At 36.7% G+C, this 19630-nt stretch overlaps 1 protein-coding gene across 1 annotated transcript in view; it reads left to right on the top strand.

The window, feature by feature from the left end:
• Positions 1–19630, top strand: part of Aff2 (AF4/FMR2 family member 2) — a 599435-nt gene that overhangs the window by 563451 nt on the left and 16354 nt on the right. The window contains exons 12-18 of the mRNA XM_036174712.1: positions 2667–2886; positions 4111–4388; positions 4947–5010; positions 8125–8261; positions 13833–13904; positions 14774–14867; positions 16731–16783. Of these exons, the coding sequence (XP_036030605.1) occupies positions 2667–2886; positions 4111–4388; positions 4947–5010; positions 8125–8261; positions 13833–13904; positions 14774–14867; positions 16731–16783 (918 nt within the window). The remainder of the gene's footprint in view (positions 1–2666; positions 2887–4110; positions 4389–4946; positions 5011–8124; positions 8262–13832; positions 13905–14773; positions 14868–16730; positions 16784–19630) is intronic.

The raw sequence follows: 19630 nt of genomic DNA on the forward strand, positions 1-19630 counted from the left end.
CTCCAGGCAAACTTTATTTACTAAAGTACAAATAAAATATCACCACAAGTTTCTCCAGTCTGCAATGACCCCACAGTCCTGTGGCCCACTTACAGAATAACCACTTAGAAGCTTATTACTATTTATAGCTGATCGGCCATTAGCTCAGGCTTCATACTTAATAGCTCTTACACTTAAATTAACCCATAATTCTTATCTATGTTTAGCCATGTGGCTTGGTGCCTTTTCTCAGTTCTGCCTTGTCATCTTGCTTCTTCTGTGTCTGGCTGATGACTCCTGACTCAGCCTTTCCTCTTCCCAGAATTCTCCTTGTCCACTCATCCTGCCTATTCTTCCTGCCTGGCTACTGGCCAATCAGCATTTTTATTGTCAACCAATCAGAGCATCACACATTCACAACATATAGAACAACATCCCACAGAACTCTTGCAAGCTTTATTTCTTCCTTTGTTCTTTGACCTTTCACTCTGGATCCTTAGAAACTCCTAAGAGAAAAAATTTCACTTTTCTAAATGAACATGCTACACATAGAAAAGATGCTATATTTGACTGTGAGAACTGGAGTTACCCCATCAGCCTAAAGGATGTTCTTTTGAATAACTCACCACATTTAGAAGTTTGACAAAGCCATGGTAATGTTCTTTCTTCCTGATCTACTGTCCTTTTCTATCCTATTTAAAGAAGGACAAAAATATGAAAGAAATCTTTTTTGTGCTTGAAAACAATCACAGTGAGCTTTCCTAGAAAAAGTCCCCTGGATATCTTTTGTCAATGAGATTATTAAATGTCCAACAGTTCTAGTTTTCTACTGGGTAGATGAAAAGGGGACTAAGACACTGGTACCTATTACACAGAATGGACTGTTTCTCCATTTATCAGGTGAGTAGCAGATGGGAAAGTGCTGACATACAACTTAAGATCAATTACCTCTCAGAAACAGCTTGAAGCCCCTACTACTTTCTCAGCCAGCTCAAGTGGAGGGGGGTGGTTACAAATAATACATTTCCTATAGAGGTCACAATGGTTTACTTGTATGTGTATACATACATACATATCTCCAAAGCTCAGGTACCACTGTAATTATTATACTTTATGTGTTCTATTGTTGATGGGATTTCTTCATGGATAAGTATCCTGATCTACAGCTAGAGAGGTTACTAAGTGGAGCAGAGCAGTTGTTGCTCTTGAGGAAGATCTGGATTTGTTTCCCAGCACCAACATGGTGGTTCACAACTTCCTGTAACTTTAGTTCCAGGTACTCCAACACCCTCTTCTGACCTCCTCAGGCACCAGCACACATATGCATAAATGGAAAAATACTGATACACATAAAATAAATCTAAAACAAAAATTTTGATCTATTTGTTCACTATATCATTTTATCTGGCATCACAATTGTGTTAAAATGGCTGACATTTCAAAAAAATTTAAAAATAATTAGGAAGTATTTTATATTAATTTTAGTCATTTAAGATAATGGCAGAAACATTTTCACTGTTTAAAATGTTCACTACATGGCAATAAAATAGAGCCACATTTATGCGACAAAAGATGAAGAAGAGGGCATATACTACTATAATTGCCAAATCCATATGATACAGTAAAAGGGAACAAGCAGGTTGCACTTATTTTTCTTTCAGGAAATCAGATCACCTGAATTCTTTTTCATCCTTGATTTGTTGCCTTGACATATAGCAAATCTATGTATCTAGACACTGACTAAAATTGACCAAGAGGAAAACATAAATTCTTCTTGACTTAATTTGCCATTGAAAATTGCAGTCAATAATCATGGAAAGTAAATGGCTGCACAGTGCAATATTAGTTGTCTAAGAAAAGATTAAAATTCAAGTAATCATCATTGATTAGTCCAAGAAAGTAACTAAAATGAAAATCCTTGACCCAATTACCACGTAAAGCAGTTAGCATAAGATTTTAGTTGTTCTGTTTTATTTGAAGTCTCAGTCTGTTTGATGATGGCCATTTAATGGGCAGATAAATCACCTTAAAAGCACAGGGGTACTTTTAGTATTGCAGATGTCTCTTGTTGATATCACCAAAAAATATTTTAAGTGGACATTTTTAAGTGTATTACATTAGTACTTCAATTTAACAATTTAAGGTGAATGGATGTTTATTCCTTGGCATTGACTTACAACATTTTTATAGCAAATTTACAATTTTTACACTAGTCTCTAGTGTGTAATTTATTTTTTAGTGTATAAGCATAATATATATTTTAGAATATAAAATGTATTTTTTACTGTGCCATTTATTTCAGATTGTTTAGCTAAGTCTTAGTACAAAGTATCCTGAAAAATGAAGGGATTAAAGTATACATTGCAGTTCCTGTAAAAAAAAAATCTAATTAAAAATAATCTTGATTTGTTTCATATATCACACATATATCAGCACTCATTAAATATCTACATTGGTCATGGGGTTCTGCTTCTAAGAAATAATGAGTCTTATATATGTATGCGTGCACATATCTTCATATGTATGTAGTGAGATTCTAAGTATTTTTCTGTGTTTATAGATATATTTCACATACGGTAAAGAATCAAGTTAGACATCACTTTAGCTGAAAAGAGCAGCATAGTAATGAAATTTCCAAAGAAAGCAAGATGCAACCTTATGACACCCTACACTTTTTGTTTGAATAGCAATTTATCCAGGAGACCAAACAGGAAAAAAGAAGAAAAGCTGTTTCCTCCTGCACTTTCCCCACTGCCCGAGGACACTCCACGTCGCAGAAATGCCAGTGGCAACAATGGGCTCTTCAGTCAAGACAAAAACATCTCCATGGCTGGACCACTTACCTCTACCAAACCTAAGAGAAGTGAAGGCAAATTCTGTGCTACTTTCAAAGGAATAACCATAAATGTAAGTGTCTTAGAGGAAATACTATGTTAAGCAAAACTAAATTAATGCAGCTCAACCAGTGTGACTTTTGCAAGGGAATGTTACAAGGGAGTAATAGGCACAGAAAAGCCAAGTGTGTCTTTGTATAAAAATACTCACACACTCTATTATTTTAATATTAATATTATTACTTTTATTATATTAATAGTATCTTTTGGTTCAATCTCTGTATCTTGAGGGTGGGGAAGGCAATGCGTTAATGCTGAACACAGAAACTGCCATGTGGAAGGCACAGATCTTCTAGCAGGTGAGATTGATGTTTCCATTTTGGAATCATCTATTCATTGCTGAATCTGTGTCAACACATACAAGTTTGACAAATCTAATTAAGAAAGAAGTTAACTAAGGGACAAACCTTGAGGCACAGCAATCTTAGGGAGATACAAATTAGTAAGGATATAAGGAGTAAGTGGCATCATGGAAAGTATTAGCAGAGATATAAAAGTCAGGATTGTCCACAGTTGTCAGGTGGGGGAAAATAATCTACCATGTGAACATGGCAGGCAGTCGTGTGACACAGTGTGAGCACATAGTTCCTCTTCTCAACACATACTTGCTTCTGGGTTCCATCTTTCCTTCAGCAATGCCAGTTCAAAGCAAAGCCCTCAGAAGTCTCTTATTCACTTAGTATTTAACCTGATGCAAATGAGGTTTTACTCTCTCAAGGCTTCAAAATACCATTGCTTTCACTTTGTCAGATAGCAGTCAAGGGTTTCATGAGGAAACAAACGAATAAACAAACAAGCAAACAAACAAAAACCTGTGCCAGCTTCCAGTCAGCCAAGACACAGTTGCAGAACAGTGCCATATCTCCTGATACTTTTCTCTCCCTACCTCCCTTTCACTTCTTCCCCTTTCTCCAACTTCTACTTTCTCTACCTCTATATTATTCCTTCCCCTCCCCTTTCAGATTTTCTTCTCTATTTAAACCCTTGCCATTCCAGTCTTAATATGATCATGGGACTATGTAATCACAGCACCTGGTTAGTTTACTGTTTAGTGTCATCAGAGAACAAAAGCTGGTGATTCACAAAATTCATAAAATAAACAGGATCACCTATTCATCCTCATACTGTGTATATTTTTTCTTTTTTCTTGCTGTGTTTCCTACTGTGCTTGACATTTGTGAAGAAATGGTTTGAGAAAGCCAGATCTAATGGTAACTATTTGTTCTCCTTTTTCCAGGATGGAGATACTCCAAAAAAGGCTGCTTCTGCTACCGTTACTGTCACCAATACAGCTATTGCCACTGCCATTGTCACTGCCACTGTCACAGCTACTGCCACCACCACTGCCACAGCCACCACTACAACCACCACTACTACTATTTCTACCATCACCTCCACAATTACTACTGGCCTTATGGATAGCAGTCACCTGGAGATGACTTCCTGGGCAGCTCTGCCCCTCCTGTCCAGCAGCAGCACCAATGTCCGGAGACCCAAACTCACTTTTGATGACTCGTATGTTGTTCCCAGATTATTGCAGACTCCGTTTGGGAATAGTGATTGGGGATGAGGGTAGTATGAATTTTCTAGTGCCATGCATGTGTCATTTTGTATAAGAAGTTCATATCAGCTCCTATAATGTTAAATGAAAACTCCTTCCATACACATACCTCCATCACCAGTAAGAAATGTATTTAGCCCACTTTAATCCTGGATCTTTGTTACTGTTTTCCAAGGTGGATTCTTTCCTCTAGACTACTTTATTCATTCTTATTCATGACTTCAGTTATATAGAAAGATTCATAGCTAGGTTATATGACCTGTTTGGACAACTATAACAAGTGGGGTTAGAGGATATAGGTTTCTGTCCTAATAGAACATCTTGCACTTCAAAGTCCAATTATAGTGTCATTTCAAGGTTGGTATCAGTATTATATATGACTGACAAAATTAGTATACCTTTATCAAGCACTATGTAGGAATGAATTAATAGCCAAAAGTATTTGTACTATTCAGTTTATAAATGAAAAGATGAACCACTGGTTTGTAAAAGAGCTTATTTTATTTGTTTAGTGTTCACAATGCTGATTTTTACATGCAAGAGGCTAAGAAGCTGAAACACAAAGCTGATGCACTGGTAGGTTTCATTTTTCTCATTGCTTCAGCCTACTAAAGTATGTTGTTTTGCATGAAAACAAGGAATGCATTTTGCAAATTGGGCAAACTTGAAGTAGCACCACCCAGATCTTTTTCAAGCATTGCTGCTCTTACATTGACACATGGGAGCATATGAATTATATAGTACCATGATTCCTGAAGTTCTTTGACTTGGGTTCTCATATTATTATTTCTTTATCCACTTTTTCTTCCTTTGAACCAACTTTGGAACCAACTTTGGAAGCTTACTCATTGTACCATCATCATAGTCTTTTCTATGAATTAAAATTACTTTCAACATGCTCTGGATATGATGGGAGCTTCTATTGGGTCCAGTAAACCAAATCTGGTGTGGAAAGGTGGAAGGTGTTAAGTCATATTTAATGGGTATCAAACTTTGATTTGGGGAAATGCAGCTACATAGAAAGCTCAGATTCTTGTTACATTAGGTTCCATGTTCCTAGTCAGGCTTTTTTCTTCTGATCAGAGAATGACAATGCTATCATCTTGATTTCTTATGAAATAAGTGCTAGATATTTCTCATGTTCTTAGTTGACCTAAACTAGTGATGAACTCACTATGTTGAAACATTTATCCTAATTGATCCTCCTAACAGAGAGTCTCAAATACATGTTGCAGCCATTTGAGTTGCTCAGGCTATATACTAAAAAAATGAAATAAGAATTTATGGACTGAGACCCTGCAATAATAACTAAAGCTCCCCAGCTGATATTCAAATGTAACTATTTGATAACCATGGTACCAGAGACAGTCTTAGGTTTAGGCTCCTCATCACTTACTATATCTCAGAACAAGTACAAATGTCAGTTCAATGCCATTATGAGGTAAATATAGTATCTGCAAGCACTGCATTGTGCCCTTTCAGCCTTTAGCTTCAGTTGACACTGCAAAAAACTATGATGAAACATCATATCAGGCTCTACACTGTAACTAATGTGTAGCTAACATCAACTGCCTTTGCCCATTGTATCTGCTATTTCCTTATTTTTGTCATTTCTCACTACTGTTTAAATTGCCTAGTTATTTTTTGAAGCTAACTTTATGGACTATAAATTTTCACCTGGAAACTATTTTACCATACCACTGCAGACAGAAATAATAAGGTAGGTTTCAGGATGTCACTGAAGCGTTCTGTGCAGATTTTGCCTATGATCACTGTGTGATGGCCAGCAATTTAAAAGCTACTGGGTGACAACGGTGCTGCCTGGAAGACTAAAGGTTTTTCTCCAAATTTTGTCAATTCTAGAGTGAGGAAATATATGAATGTCCCTCTGACAAGGTGGCATATGGGATGATAAAGAGGCTAGGATGCACATGTGAGACCATTTGAAGAACTAAGAAATATCAAACCTACAGTGATCCTCAAATATATGATTAAGGAATTATAACACTGACAACTGTGGAGATACTGCTTCCATGGGGGCAAAAATTGATTCTTAGTAAAGTGGAAAAATACTATCTTGTACCTAGATCTGGGGCCCTTCAAAACAGTCACATAAAGAGATGCTCAGTATTTTCTGCTATTAAGACTTCATTGGTAGTATATAAATGTCTTTGAAAATTCTTTGAAGGACTGTGATCACAGGGGAAAAAGTTGAAACATAATCAGAATAATTTCCCTGAGCTTTTTATCTGTCTTACTGTTAGAAATATATTTCTAGTTCAAACCTTTCAATTTGGGAATGGAGAAACTGAGACTGACTAACTGACACTATGGCTATTTAATTTTTCTTCTGGACATCAGTATTTGCTCCTTTTGGGAAAGATAGGTTGAGTCTTGATAAGCTTTAATTATTGTTCCAGCAATGGGTTGTGAATGAAAACTCACCTTCAGAAACTAAAATATATAAATCAATCCCCAAAGGGGAAAGCTACTTGAATTCTGAATATATATGGAGATTATCTAATAAGACAAAACAAAAAGAAACTAGTTTACATGTATACACTTAGGTTTCTATAACAAAAGTTCAATTAATGAAAAACAGTACTTCTGTACAATGGATCACAGAAAAAAATAACAGAATTTCTTTAGTACATGTATAGTTATATTCAATCCTTTCCCAGAGAGAGCTACTCTGTCATTTTCAAAGTTGAAATCTTCATAATTGCATATGCAATATTTTGATATAAAGTATGCAAAAATTTAAACAGTTAAATTTGCATTATAATGGTTCATTTACATATTAGTAGAATTCTTACATCCATCTATCAAAAATTTAAAATGTAAAACCCTGTTAAAATGCTCACTATGAAAGTGTCAAATATAATATTCATTACACATGAAAAAGAAATCAGTATGGCTAAGCCAGTTTAATCATGGCCATTATCAATGCTAAAATCTTTTGCAATAAAATTTAACTAAAGTAAAATATTTAACAGTGCTATACTTTGGGGCTTTTCAACACTATCATTTACAATAAAGATGATGTGATTGTTGTCTACTATCATACTCGAGCATCTCATTTTTTAATGCTACTCTCTACCTTGGGATTGGGCTGATGTGCTCATGACATTCTAAAGCAAGAGGCAGACTGTGAAGATAACAAAAGCAGAGCTTAGTTGTGAGATCTGACTAAATGACACTTCAATCTCTAGTCAGTTCAGTACACTTAGTGATTAGGAACTAGTCAAGGTATTCATTTAGATTCTGGATGGCCCAAATGTGATGGGAACATCAACAATGATACCATAATCCATTTTGATGCCTCAGGTGAATTTGCCTTTTTCAGCCTGCCACAGTGTCATTGCAATAGAGCATTAAACAAGTTCCATCATCATTAATATCCATTTGCCCACTGTCATCTATCCATGTCAGGGCTTCTTAGCCAAACATCTGGAGCATCTAGTTCTCCATTGCAAAGTCTGTCCCTTGCATTTTAGGATGCTTAGAAGCATCTCTGGTCTCAGTCTACTAGGTGCCTCGTATCCTCAGTGGTAAGTCTACCCAAAATACCTCTGTCTAATGAGAAGTGTTCCCTAGGGAATGGGGACAAAAGTACTCACAGCTGTGAATGATTCCTTTATATTAAGGTCAACAAAGACTATCATGTTGACAGTCATTTTCCTGTTTCAGTTTGAGAAATTTGGCAAAGCTGTGAATTATGCTGATGCAGCCCTCTCCTTCACTGAATGTGGCAATGCCATGGAACGTGATCCCCTAGAAGCAAAGTCTCCATATACCATGTATTCTGAGACTGTGGAGCTCCTCAGGTAAATGGCTTTCCTAGACTCATATTCCCAAAGTAATTTTATATAGAGTTAGAAGCTGTTAATAATTTTTGCTTAAATATTATTTCTATAGTTAATGTTCCCAAAGGCTATAATTAGCTCCTGCCATTTTATTAATGCCATAGAATATTTATAATAGGTGGACACTGTTTTATAAATTATCCCCTTCAAAGGTTATAATGTGAGTCTGATAATTTATAATATCCATTAAATTAAAATTAAGATGTCACAGGTGAAAGTAAAGTATAATCATTTTCTCATGTAGCATTGACTTGCCATTTCAAAACAAACTAGTGCTCTCCAAATTTCTCTTAAGAGCCATGTTTTCTAAAGCCTTCTGTTTGGATTATTGTAAAAGAAAGGAGAGACTGGCAAGATGTCTCTGTTGGGTAAAGGTGACTGCTGCTAAGTTTGATGACAGAAAGGAAAGACTTGACTCCATACATTGTCACATATGCACAACAATAAATAAATAAATAAGACATTATTTTTCATTGGAAGGAGATACTGCTCTAACCCAAAATCAGTATTGAATGTCCTAAGTGTATAGAAGAATTTTCTTGCATTTGGAATAAGAAATTCAGATGTAGTGTTGGCAGGGCTGAAGATCAAGAAAAGAGCAAGGTAGTGGAGGACATATTAACTATATATTATTGTGTTCATATATTTAATGAAATTTTCTAATGCCTATGTTGAATTAAATTAATTGTAAATCAAAAAGAAAAGAAAAAGGAAGTAGAAGAAGAAATACTCACTCTACTATTTTCCAGTGATTTGAAAACCTTAGAAAAGGAATTTAACCTCTCCCTAAATAGTAGACATGTACCATAGTTCACTGTATACACAAAATAATCATATTTTATATTGAAGATAAATGATACCTATACCCTGTTCTTGCTGCATAAGTACTCTACTACTGAGCTACTGAGCAATATCCACCAAATTACTTTCAGCTGAGTTAGTAAGTTAGTTTATTTGAGAAGTTCTTATATTCTGTTCCTGCCAGTTCCATTTTTTAGTAATGCAAAGCTTGCCTTTTACTATCATACTTTTTTCTACATAAACTGTTCAATAGCTTCTGGTATTTGTACAGAAGCCTTCAAACAAACATTGGACAGACTTACCTTGAGAATTTCCTAAAGAAAGTATTTCGAAGAGCAAAAGTAGAGAACTATTATAAACCCATAGAATGGAGGGTTTTTTAAAATTAATTTTTCTAAGTGAACAAAATAAGACCTTTCATTATATTTTCATACAGATCTCATGATACTTTGCTCATATTGCCCCTACGTCCTTCCATTTTCCCTTCCCCTTCTAGCTAGTTCCTTTCCTCTTCTGAAATAATGCTCTTTCACCTTTCATGTTATGTAATATAAGATATAAAAACAAAACAAATATTTGTAATTAATTTGTTTGTAATTAAATCTAGTTTCTGTACATGAAAGAGAATGTACATCATGTCTTTCCCCCCTTACCTTCTCTTTTTCCAGTTACTTTAACTTTATACAACTTTCTCTTCATATATTGCTATCAGAAATACCAAAAATATTTTAGTTATAAATAAATATAAATAAACAAAGGTTGTTTCCAAGGAAAGATACAGCCTTGTCCATTGGATCATTCAACTATCTTTGTCTTTTAGCTATTCCAAGACCTAGGCACAAGAGAATGCTTATGTCATGTACTGTGGAAGCTATCACTGCCACAACTTTCAGGTAGCTTTTAAGGGGAAATTTATTTCTCAGTCAAGAATAGTTACAATTTTTGAAGTTATATACAATATGTATTTTGGAAAAAGTATAATATAAAATTGGTGGCAAAAGTTAATGAACAATGAACAATTTGTGTTCCCTGAATCACTCAAATATGCAAATTTAAGCAATGTATGCTATGTTAACAAGAAAATGTTACAATGTTAATACCTCTCATTTAAAAAGAGAGAAGAAAATCATATTGTAGGCCTCTTTCATAGTGCTGATGAGAGTAGAAATTCATCATTGAAAATTGCAAACAATGTGGCATTATATAAAAAAGCTAGATGAGCTAACATTTATATTTCTGGACACAGGATTTCAACTTCTGAAAATATGAATTTTCTTAAAAGGCATTTTCACAATGCAGAATTATTATACTTTTTCCTTTTTTGAACAAAACAAACAAACAACCATGCCCCCTTCACCAAAAATTAAAAAAAAAAAACTACTGCATAGCTTCAAAACAAGACAAGGCAGCAACTCCAGGAAAGTTAAAAGATCTATTGGGATTCTGTTCATTTAATGTTGATCAGAAAGTTAGAGTCTACTAAATAAAACAGTGGGATGACAAAACAAAGGAAAAAAAGAAAAACATAATATATGAGTAGAACATACACATACCTATGTGTGTATGTGTGTGTGTGTGTGTGTATATATATATAAAATACTCAATTAGAAGTAACAAAAATAGTAGTAGAACATTCAAAAATACTTTGCAGCCACTGACACATAAAAATAAAGTCTAAACAGTGAAAATGTGAAATCATATTAATGTAAAATCAGGGCTGGAGCTCAATGGTAGATGCTTGCCTATCATGTGGGAGGCCCTGGATTTAATCTCCAGTACTTCAAAATACTTAAATCATGCTGCATAATTATCTACAATTCACAATATGAAACAAAACATGCATGCATCTAAATCAAAGTGGAAGGAAATAAGATTATAGCTGTAATTTTGAAAGAGTGACATCATGGGTGTTTTCCTTCTCTACAAATTTTTCTTTCTTATTACTTTCTAAGGAAAACATATGCTCTTATAAAAGTACACAAGCAGATGCTGTAGAAACATTTGAACAATTAAGAGCACTTGCTGCTCTTGCAAAGGACCCAGGTTCTGTTTCTAGCACACACACACATGGAGGCTCAGAGTTGCCTATTGCTCCATTTCCAGGGGTTTCAATTCTTACTCTCTTCTGGCCTCTGTGGGATCCCTACGTGCAGCACATGATACACATAAACTTGTGCAGACACACTCATTCATAAGAATAACAATGCAGCCTGCCATCACTGGCCTTCTTCTTAAAGCCTGTTTGTCTTTTATGGGCCACTTGGCTACCTCACACCCAGCTGCAAGGGCCTTTGTTTCTACCCTCAGTGTTCCTGGTGTCACTGTTTTAACCTTTCCGTTCCCCCTTTGCCTAAACATCTATTTACACTGTTTTCACCACAAGCCTTTTCTCTGTCTGCCTTCTGTGATCTAACCCTGTCTCACCATCACAGAACTGCTCATAACCACCACCATGTGGAAACAGCCTACAGGTCCATCACTAAATGAATGGATAAAGAAAACATGGAAAATGGACACAATGGGGTATTATTCAAACACAATAAACAACACAGGATATCCTCAGGAAAATGAGTTGAACTTGAGACAATCACAAAATAAATCAGATTAAAGTGAAAAAAAAAAGAATAAAAACACTTAAATTCACAAGCTAGACACTAAATTTTATTCCTTGGTAAAAGCATGAAGTGAATCATTATGTAATTATTCCTTAAAGTCTTCCAAAAATATTTCTTCCTTAATTGTAAAATAACTCTAATGTATTAGTACTGACAGAAATATTTTGGTGGAATTTTGGTGAAAGTCAATGGAGAATGTATTGGCATTCCATCTAAAGTCACTATTTTAAATTTGATTTTGAGGTGATTAAAGATTCATATGCAATTGTAGGAACTTATAAAAAGAATTCTTGTGTACCCTTCACCAAACTTTCTACCATAGTAACAACCTCTGTAGCTAAAGTTCAAAATCACAACCAGGACACTAGCACTGGCATAATACATGGACTTCATCAGATTAAACCAAGGATGTCTCTCATTTCAGATTTTCCCCAATTTTGCATGAACTCATTTCTGTATTCTCTTTATTTTTTATTTTTCGTATTTTCTGTGTTGTGCATATTTTTTATTAAGAGGAATTTCTATTGGGAATAAAATGAGTTGAAATGAAATAGGTCTTCAGGTCCATTTCAGCAATTGAAAATCCACTATTGAGTCACTTTCAAATGTGGTTGCAATTAGGCGATGACTGCAATATGAATATAGTGTTTAGTAGTACAATATTATATGGAAGAGATTCTTATTGCTCTCTTCCCTGTTGGTTATAGAGGCAGACTCCTGTTTTTCTTTCAAATAATTAGAGTTGTTGTGAGACCTGGGGACCTACAAAAGAAATGTACTTATGAAAACAAAAATGCACCACAATGACTTGACTTTTCAGTAATCCAACTGTCAAAGAAAGTTAGATATATTACATTATAAAAATACCAGTTCTGGCCATTGTAACAACAGAAAGCACCTGCATCAATTACGTAAGTCCCATTGCTGAAAATGTTCACTCAACAGATTTTGAGAAGTTACCGTGAAAGCAGGGCAGATAGCATGCTTAGGAAATACAGTCTTGAGTGGGGATGAGCCAGAGCCCCTTGTGCTCTGGAGAGGCTGTTGTAAGTAGCAAGTAAGAGGACACGATAGGCTCTCTATCGCCTTCCATAAATGAGGTGTAACCCAGACAGCCTGCACATGTACTTTAATTTTTTTTTCTGCCACAGTGAACTCGATTGCTTATTCTACTATAAGTACCTGTGAAATTGCATTAAAGCTCAGACAATGATTTTATGCAATGAATTGCTTTCTCAAGACTCTGAATGCTCAGAATGAGATGTGCTCAACTAGAAGGCAAAAAAGATAACTACTTGATCTTTTATTACTGCAGCATGGAACAGTGACAATCAACGAAAATGGAAAGGCAAAATATACAAGCCCCATGAAGTAGGTTTCCTTAGACTTTAAAATGCTATGAAATCAGTCCTTTAAAACACACACACACACACACACACACACCCCAAATATGCATGCACACATTTTTTTAAAGAACATACACAAAGCTAGAGACATTAGAAAAGAATTTTTACCTGATTGAGGTCTCCATAGCCAATGTCAGACATAGTTCTTTATTGTCTCATCTGTCAAAAAGTGAACTGACATATTTGCCTACCTTGCATATAAAACCAATAATGTTGTTTAGCTAGCAAGCTCATAGAAACAATATTTTGCCAGCCAGCATTTATACATAACCAGAAACTCATGGAAATTCTGCAGCATTATTCTAGAACATGAACCCATGATTAAACTGGCTTTCATAGAGTTCAGTTCTTGATGTCATGTGAGGTTCCATTATTCTGTGTGCATCATTCTTTTGTATTTGGTTTTAAGAAAGGACCAGTCTGTCCTCTACTTTATGAAAAAGTAGAGAGGCTAAGTCATTTGGGCAATCAGAACTTTGAAAGGTCAAGATTTCACTTGAGCTGGGCGGTGTTGGTGCTTGCCTTTAATCCCAGCACTCGGGAGGCAGAGGCAGGCGGATCTCTGTGAGTTTGAGGCCAGCCTGGTCTACAGAGTGAGTTCCAGGAAAGGCGCAAAGCTACACAAAGAAATCCTGTCTTGAAAAGCCAAAAAATTAAAATTTTTTTTTAAAAAAAAGTTTCCACTTGAGTATTTCTTCTTTTCTTCAAAGGTATGCGATGAGGCTGAAGAACTTTGCAAGCCCCTTAGCTTCTGATGGGGACAAAAAGCTAGCAGTATTATGGTGAGTTCCAAGGAGGCCACAAGAAAACTGCTGATAGATCCACAGCCAAGCACCAAGCTGAGCTCCAGGAATCTGGTTGAAGAGAAGGAAGAGGGTTTATATGAGCAAGTGAGGTCAAGATCATGATAGGGAAACCTACAGATGCAACTAAACAGCTCATGGGAACTCCCGGACTCTAGACCTACAGCTGTGGAACCAGTATGGGACCAGACTAGGCCCTCTACATACAGGAGACAGTTGTGTAACTTGTTTTGCTTAAGGGACCCGCTGGCAGTAGGATCAGGATCCATCCCTGGTGCATGAACTGGCTTTTTGGAGCCCATTCCCCATTATGGGACACCTTGATAGCCTTGATGCAGAGGGAGGGGCTTGGACCAGGCTCTGCTGACTCCCCATGGGAGGCCTTACCATTTTGGAGCAGAGGATGAGGGTGGGAGTGGGAAGGCAGGTAGGGGGAGCAGGAGGAGGGATGGGAGGGGAACTGTAGTTGGTATGTACAATGAAAAAAATTAAATAAATAAAAGAAAATTTTAAAAAGAAAACTGTTGTTATGCTGCAGTGGTATATGAACACTCCACATCAATGTAAGCAGCTTACCCCAGATCATTATTCTGGCTTTCCAGGGAATCATTAAAGGCTAACTAATGGATTTCTTCAGTCACTGACTAACATCTACTCTCCCCTTGGATTTATACCCTTATCAAAATGAGATTTTAATAATTCCACCTTCATTTGTTAAAAGTATCTTTATTTACACGTTCCTCAAACTGAGATTAGATGAGTGATTGTAAAACATGAATTTGTATATTTAACAGTATATAGTCTTCATGAGTCACTGTTGGTAATGTAATCCTTTTATCCTCACCCAGCTACCGATGCTTGTCACTTCTCTATTTGAGAATGTTTAAACTGAAGAAGGATCATGCTATGAAGTACTCCAGATCACTGATGGAATATTTTAAGGTAATCCTTATTTTGTATAATTTGGGAAACCTTGGAGTGTTGTGGTTTCTGTTTAAGGCATTTGATTTTCTTGGTTACCAAAGGAAACAAATGGACAAAGTCATCCTCTAGTGAACTGAGGTTGTTTGTTTTTATTTACTATTTTGCAAACAAATAAGAGAGGTAACCACAAAATGCAATGCCAATATTTGGGAATGAACCCACATAAAAATCCAAGCAGGAGCCTGGTACTAGGCTTAGCTACTCTGTGCTCCAATATGGTTTTTGTCTGCTAACACTGGCCATAACTTAGAATTGAGATGGTTTATTGCTCCTTTCCTTTGGCCTGTCCTCAGAGGAAAATGACTTTTTGCCAAGTACAAGAGACCACTTGGCCACACTGCATCTAACTGTTGTCTGAGTTGTCTGAAGTCAACCACATCATGGCCTTGTAGCAAATATCCTGTGAGTATTAGTATATGTCTGAATGATAATACTGTGACTCATCTGGGAACATGAACAAGATCCATAGTTACTATGTGGTTTTGGATATAATGCCATAAAGCTAGTGCTCATGTGGGTGAAAAGGGATCACATACAATAGTTCCCCAGTCCTTTCTTAAGTCTACTCTCACACAGTGTACTGTAGACAGGTGGATTGTAAATTTCACTGGACATCTAAAATCCCTAGAGGATGCATAAAACCAAAGTGTTGGGTCCCATCCCTGAAATAAATGTCCTGGGCTGGGGCCTGAGAATGTACATTTCTAGCAAGTTTCCAAATAATTCTCATGCTGCTGGCTTTATCATCTCACTGATAGCCACTGTTCTAATATCTGTCCTCTGTGTCCTGTCAGGGAATTGGAAAACATCAGATGCAAGTAATCCATCTGCCAGTGAATGTGTTGTGCTCATTTAGGTTTAAAATGGAATCAAGTCTTCAGAATGCATACTATGTCCAGCTGTCTGTGACAGCAGGGCAACACTGAATTCCTACTGGACTCTAGAAAATGCTGACTCTCCCTCTCAAATACTCCTTTTGCAAAGGGGGCTGGACTGGAGGCCAGAAGGCAATAGAAGACCAACAGCCTGGTTACAACTGCCAAGAGCAGACCTGACTCAGATCACAAAGAGCTTGATCCTTGCCCTGTTATGATGGTGTTGTGCTGAATATCAAGTTTTTCTCTTATCCACAAGGGTGTGGTCAGATGCAAAGAAACAAAATAAAATAAAACAACAAAAACAACCATATCCCACCCCACCCCAGGAAGCCAGCACTTTAAGTCAGCTAGATTCTGTCAGAGAAACAAGAGCAGGTTTTGAATCACAATTTCCTTTGCAAAGAAGTCCTGGACCAGTTGCATTGCTAAACAGAGAAAACAGTTAGCCATGAAAATTTGCATATAAAGACCACAAATCACAATGAATCCCGATAATGAACAAGCAAACAAAAATGTATTGCTTGTTTGTGACATCTTCCTTGGTTATCAGACAAACCTGTACCCCATGGGTAAAGTTTGCAACTAAAGTTAAAGGTTAAAAGCTTACTTGTATTCTGAAGGGCTTGCTTTGCAGAGTAAATTTCACATGATGATAATTAAACCACTTCTTAGAGAACTGAATCTGATTTCAGTGGGCTTTTAGTATATAAGATCTTTCATCAAGTGACTTTCATGGTCCTGATTGGAGCCCACTAATTATCCTAACCAGCTATTTTCATCGAGTTTATGTCGTATTGGGCTGATGTGCACATACATCCAAGTTCTTCATTCCAAAATGCTGCAATCAATATTAATGTACTCTAAATCACACTTACATCTGTTTCTGAATTAATAAACACAAAATAGATGTCCTTATTTCCCCCTCTTTCTCTCTCTCTTTCAGCAAAATGCTTCAAAAGTTGCTCAGATACCATCTCCTTGGGTAGGCAATGGAAAGTAAGTATCCTACCAAAAAATTGCTTTTTCATGAAAATGAATGACTGGATAGACCCCACATATTTTGCATTGATTGCTCATGAGTGAAGGACAATTTCAAGATGGCAGTCATTTTTTTGTGCACACAGAATTTTAGCCAGGCTTCAGCTGATGGAGAGACAGAAAAGTTTCAAATGATGTAGTCCCTTAAAGATCTGTAAGCTAAATTATGGCCATAAAATATCTGCTAATGAGATAGCAAGCAACAAGCCATTTCTGGGAGGTGGGATAAAGTTAAATCTACTGCAATGATTTGTCAGTGATTCACTTGGTAATGAAAAGTCAATGAAATATTCATTGATATATGGTAAATGATGTTTAATAAAACCAAAGGCATAATAGAGTTGAAAATGTGAAGGTTATTTAGCTGATTATCCGGTTATTCATGAAAACTTTTATGCCAATACTAAAATACCTTGACCTAAATATAAAAGGATGTACTCTTGTGCTGATGTAAAGCCTCATTGACATTCTCAGACTTATAGCCTAATTTAGAACCCTATATGCTTAGCCACCCCCCCCCCAGACTTCATAACACTACAGTGAGAGTCTGAAGGAGACTCTTGCTGTAGACTGAGGCTGCACACATCTCACTGATTAAACTAACTGGACCTCTCTCCTTCTCGATTTGCCCTGCTTCCTCTAAAGGTCTTATGCCAACTGGAGACACAGAGGAGATGATCCATAAACAGGGCAATTATGAATCCCACTCCATCTCCAATGTGTGCCTTTTCTAACTTTCCTGACTAGCCATGTCACCTCTGGTTTGAAAAGTGTCCCATCCCTTCCAAGCCCATTTCCTACCAATATAGGAAGAAAAGTATATGTCAGTGGACACATTTACAAAGAGCCTATTATAACTGCTTTTGACATTTTTTATCGTCTCAAAAATCTTGCATCTCTGATGAAAATGCCTTCCTTGTGAGTAAAATAGACTCTACTGTCACTTTCTAAATATCTACAAAGTATACTCCAGAAGCAGTGGGCCAGTGAAGTCTACTTTGGGATCATAAAGACATTCAGAGTGAGGGAACAGATTAAAAACTACACATTAGCTCAATTACTGCACTGAAAGGAAGCACAGCTCCAATTGGAAGTTCAGAAATAAAAATAACCACTGAGAGACCCAAACTTCCAGAGAGATAAAAACCATCTTTCCTTTTTGTTCATCAAGAGTAAGACCTAATTCAGCAATTAAATTAATAGTAAAATAATCACTGGAATATTTTCTTTTATTTCTGAAATGGAAGAACAACATTCTAAGCTTGTGAGATCACATTAAAAGACTCACAAAACGCATATCAAGCAGCTTTAGTCTGCACTCCCTTTCATTAACAGTCATGCTTTTAAATAAGTCAACTCCAAGTAATCACATGGGGATGACATCACATTTATTCAGCAACTATTTCAAATCCATTTGCTCCACACCAGGCCCTGTATGGCAGATGAGATCACCCAAATTAATTCCACATGATCTCTGTACCAAAGAGAAACAAAGTTTAGTGGAGGGAAGTTACAAATATAAACAAAAGTCCTATGTAAAACCAGTAGGAAGAGTTTGGGTGTTTGGGCTTAACCAGACAAGGGTTCATATCTCAAGCCCAAACTAATTAGCCTGGCTTCCCAATTAATAAGAATAGTGTGCTCCTTCAACATACTCTCATAGCACCTTCCAGTGTCAGCGCCCCTGACTTAAAAGCCTCTGCACCTGGCTAGTGATTGGGGAGTAAACTCCTCAGAGGTGCTGCTGACCACTTTACTCTTTCATGAGACCATCACAGGAAAACACATGAAGAGATGAATTGTTGTACCCATTTCATGAAGCCCTCAGAGACCACCAAGTGCCAGTTTCTGATGCAAGCACATAAGGGTCATTTTATTCAGGTTCAACCTGGGCCACCACATGGCAGATGAAAGGAAATGTGGTGATGGCCATGAGCCCAGGTGTAGAGGATTTTTATAGGGAAGAACCACAAGCCAGGAATTGGCAACTTGGGCTGGGTAGAAGGGATATGGGGCAAGGTGATTTTTTTGAAAGTATTGGTCTAGACTTTGGGCATGAAACCACATTTGAAACCATTGGGTTAGACTTTTGGCAGGGAACCACAACCTGCTGAACAACATTATCTGGATTGCTCAGGAGAATTATCAAGATATCTTCAAGGGCCACAAATAGCATACAGATGTCTGCAGGAAGATACTGCTCTGTATCTGTTCGAGTTGTCATGACACACTCCTGAGGTCCTTTCTGGAACTGAGTACAGCAGGTAGTCTAAGATGGTGGCCCGATCCTAAGATGAGGTCTGTATTTCCTTTACAGAAGAGACAGTTGAGAATAGATTTGTGGGAACTATCCTCTATTGAGCCTGTGAAAAAATGTCCAGAAAAGTAGTTGGAGAAAAGAGAAAAAAAAATACTTGTATAGGGTAAAGAAAGACTAGCAAGAATATGTTTATGAAGATCTAGATAATACCTATTTTGGGCTTTGTAGATCCAGAGGAATTTATGCTCAGTGCAATGGTTAAAAAAAAAAAAAAGCAACAAACAGCAACAAACAACAGTGGCTATTGGGACTGTCACAGTTATTGTTATTATCATTATTTTTAAAGTTAGAAGGCATAACCAATTCTGCTCCCCAAAATATTACAGCTCTTATTCTGGACTTACTTGTCTCACTTGTTCTAGATTGCCAAGGAATGATAGATTTTTCTCCTTCACTAAAACAGTGTGTTCATGTGTGTAGTGTATGTGCATATGCATGTACCCACATGTATGGAGACCTGAGATCAGTATCATTTATCTTCCTCT

Source organism: Onychomys torridus, chromosome X (genome assembly GCF_903995425.1).
Source record: "Onychomys torridus chromosome X, mOncTor1.1, whole genome shotgun sequence".
Lineage (NCBI taxonomy): Eukaryota > Metazoa > Chordata > Mammalia > Rodentia > Cricetidae > Onychomys > Onychomys torridus.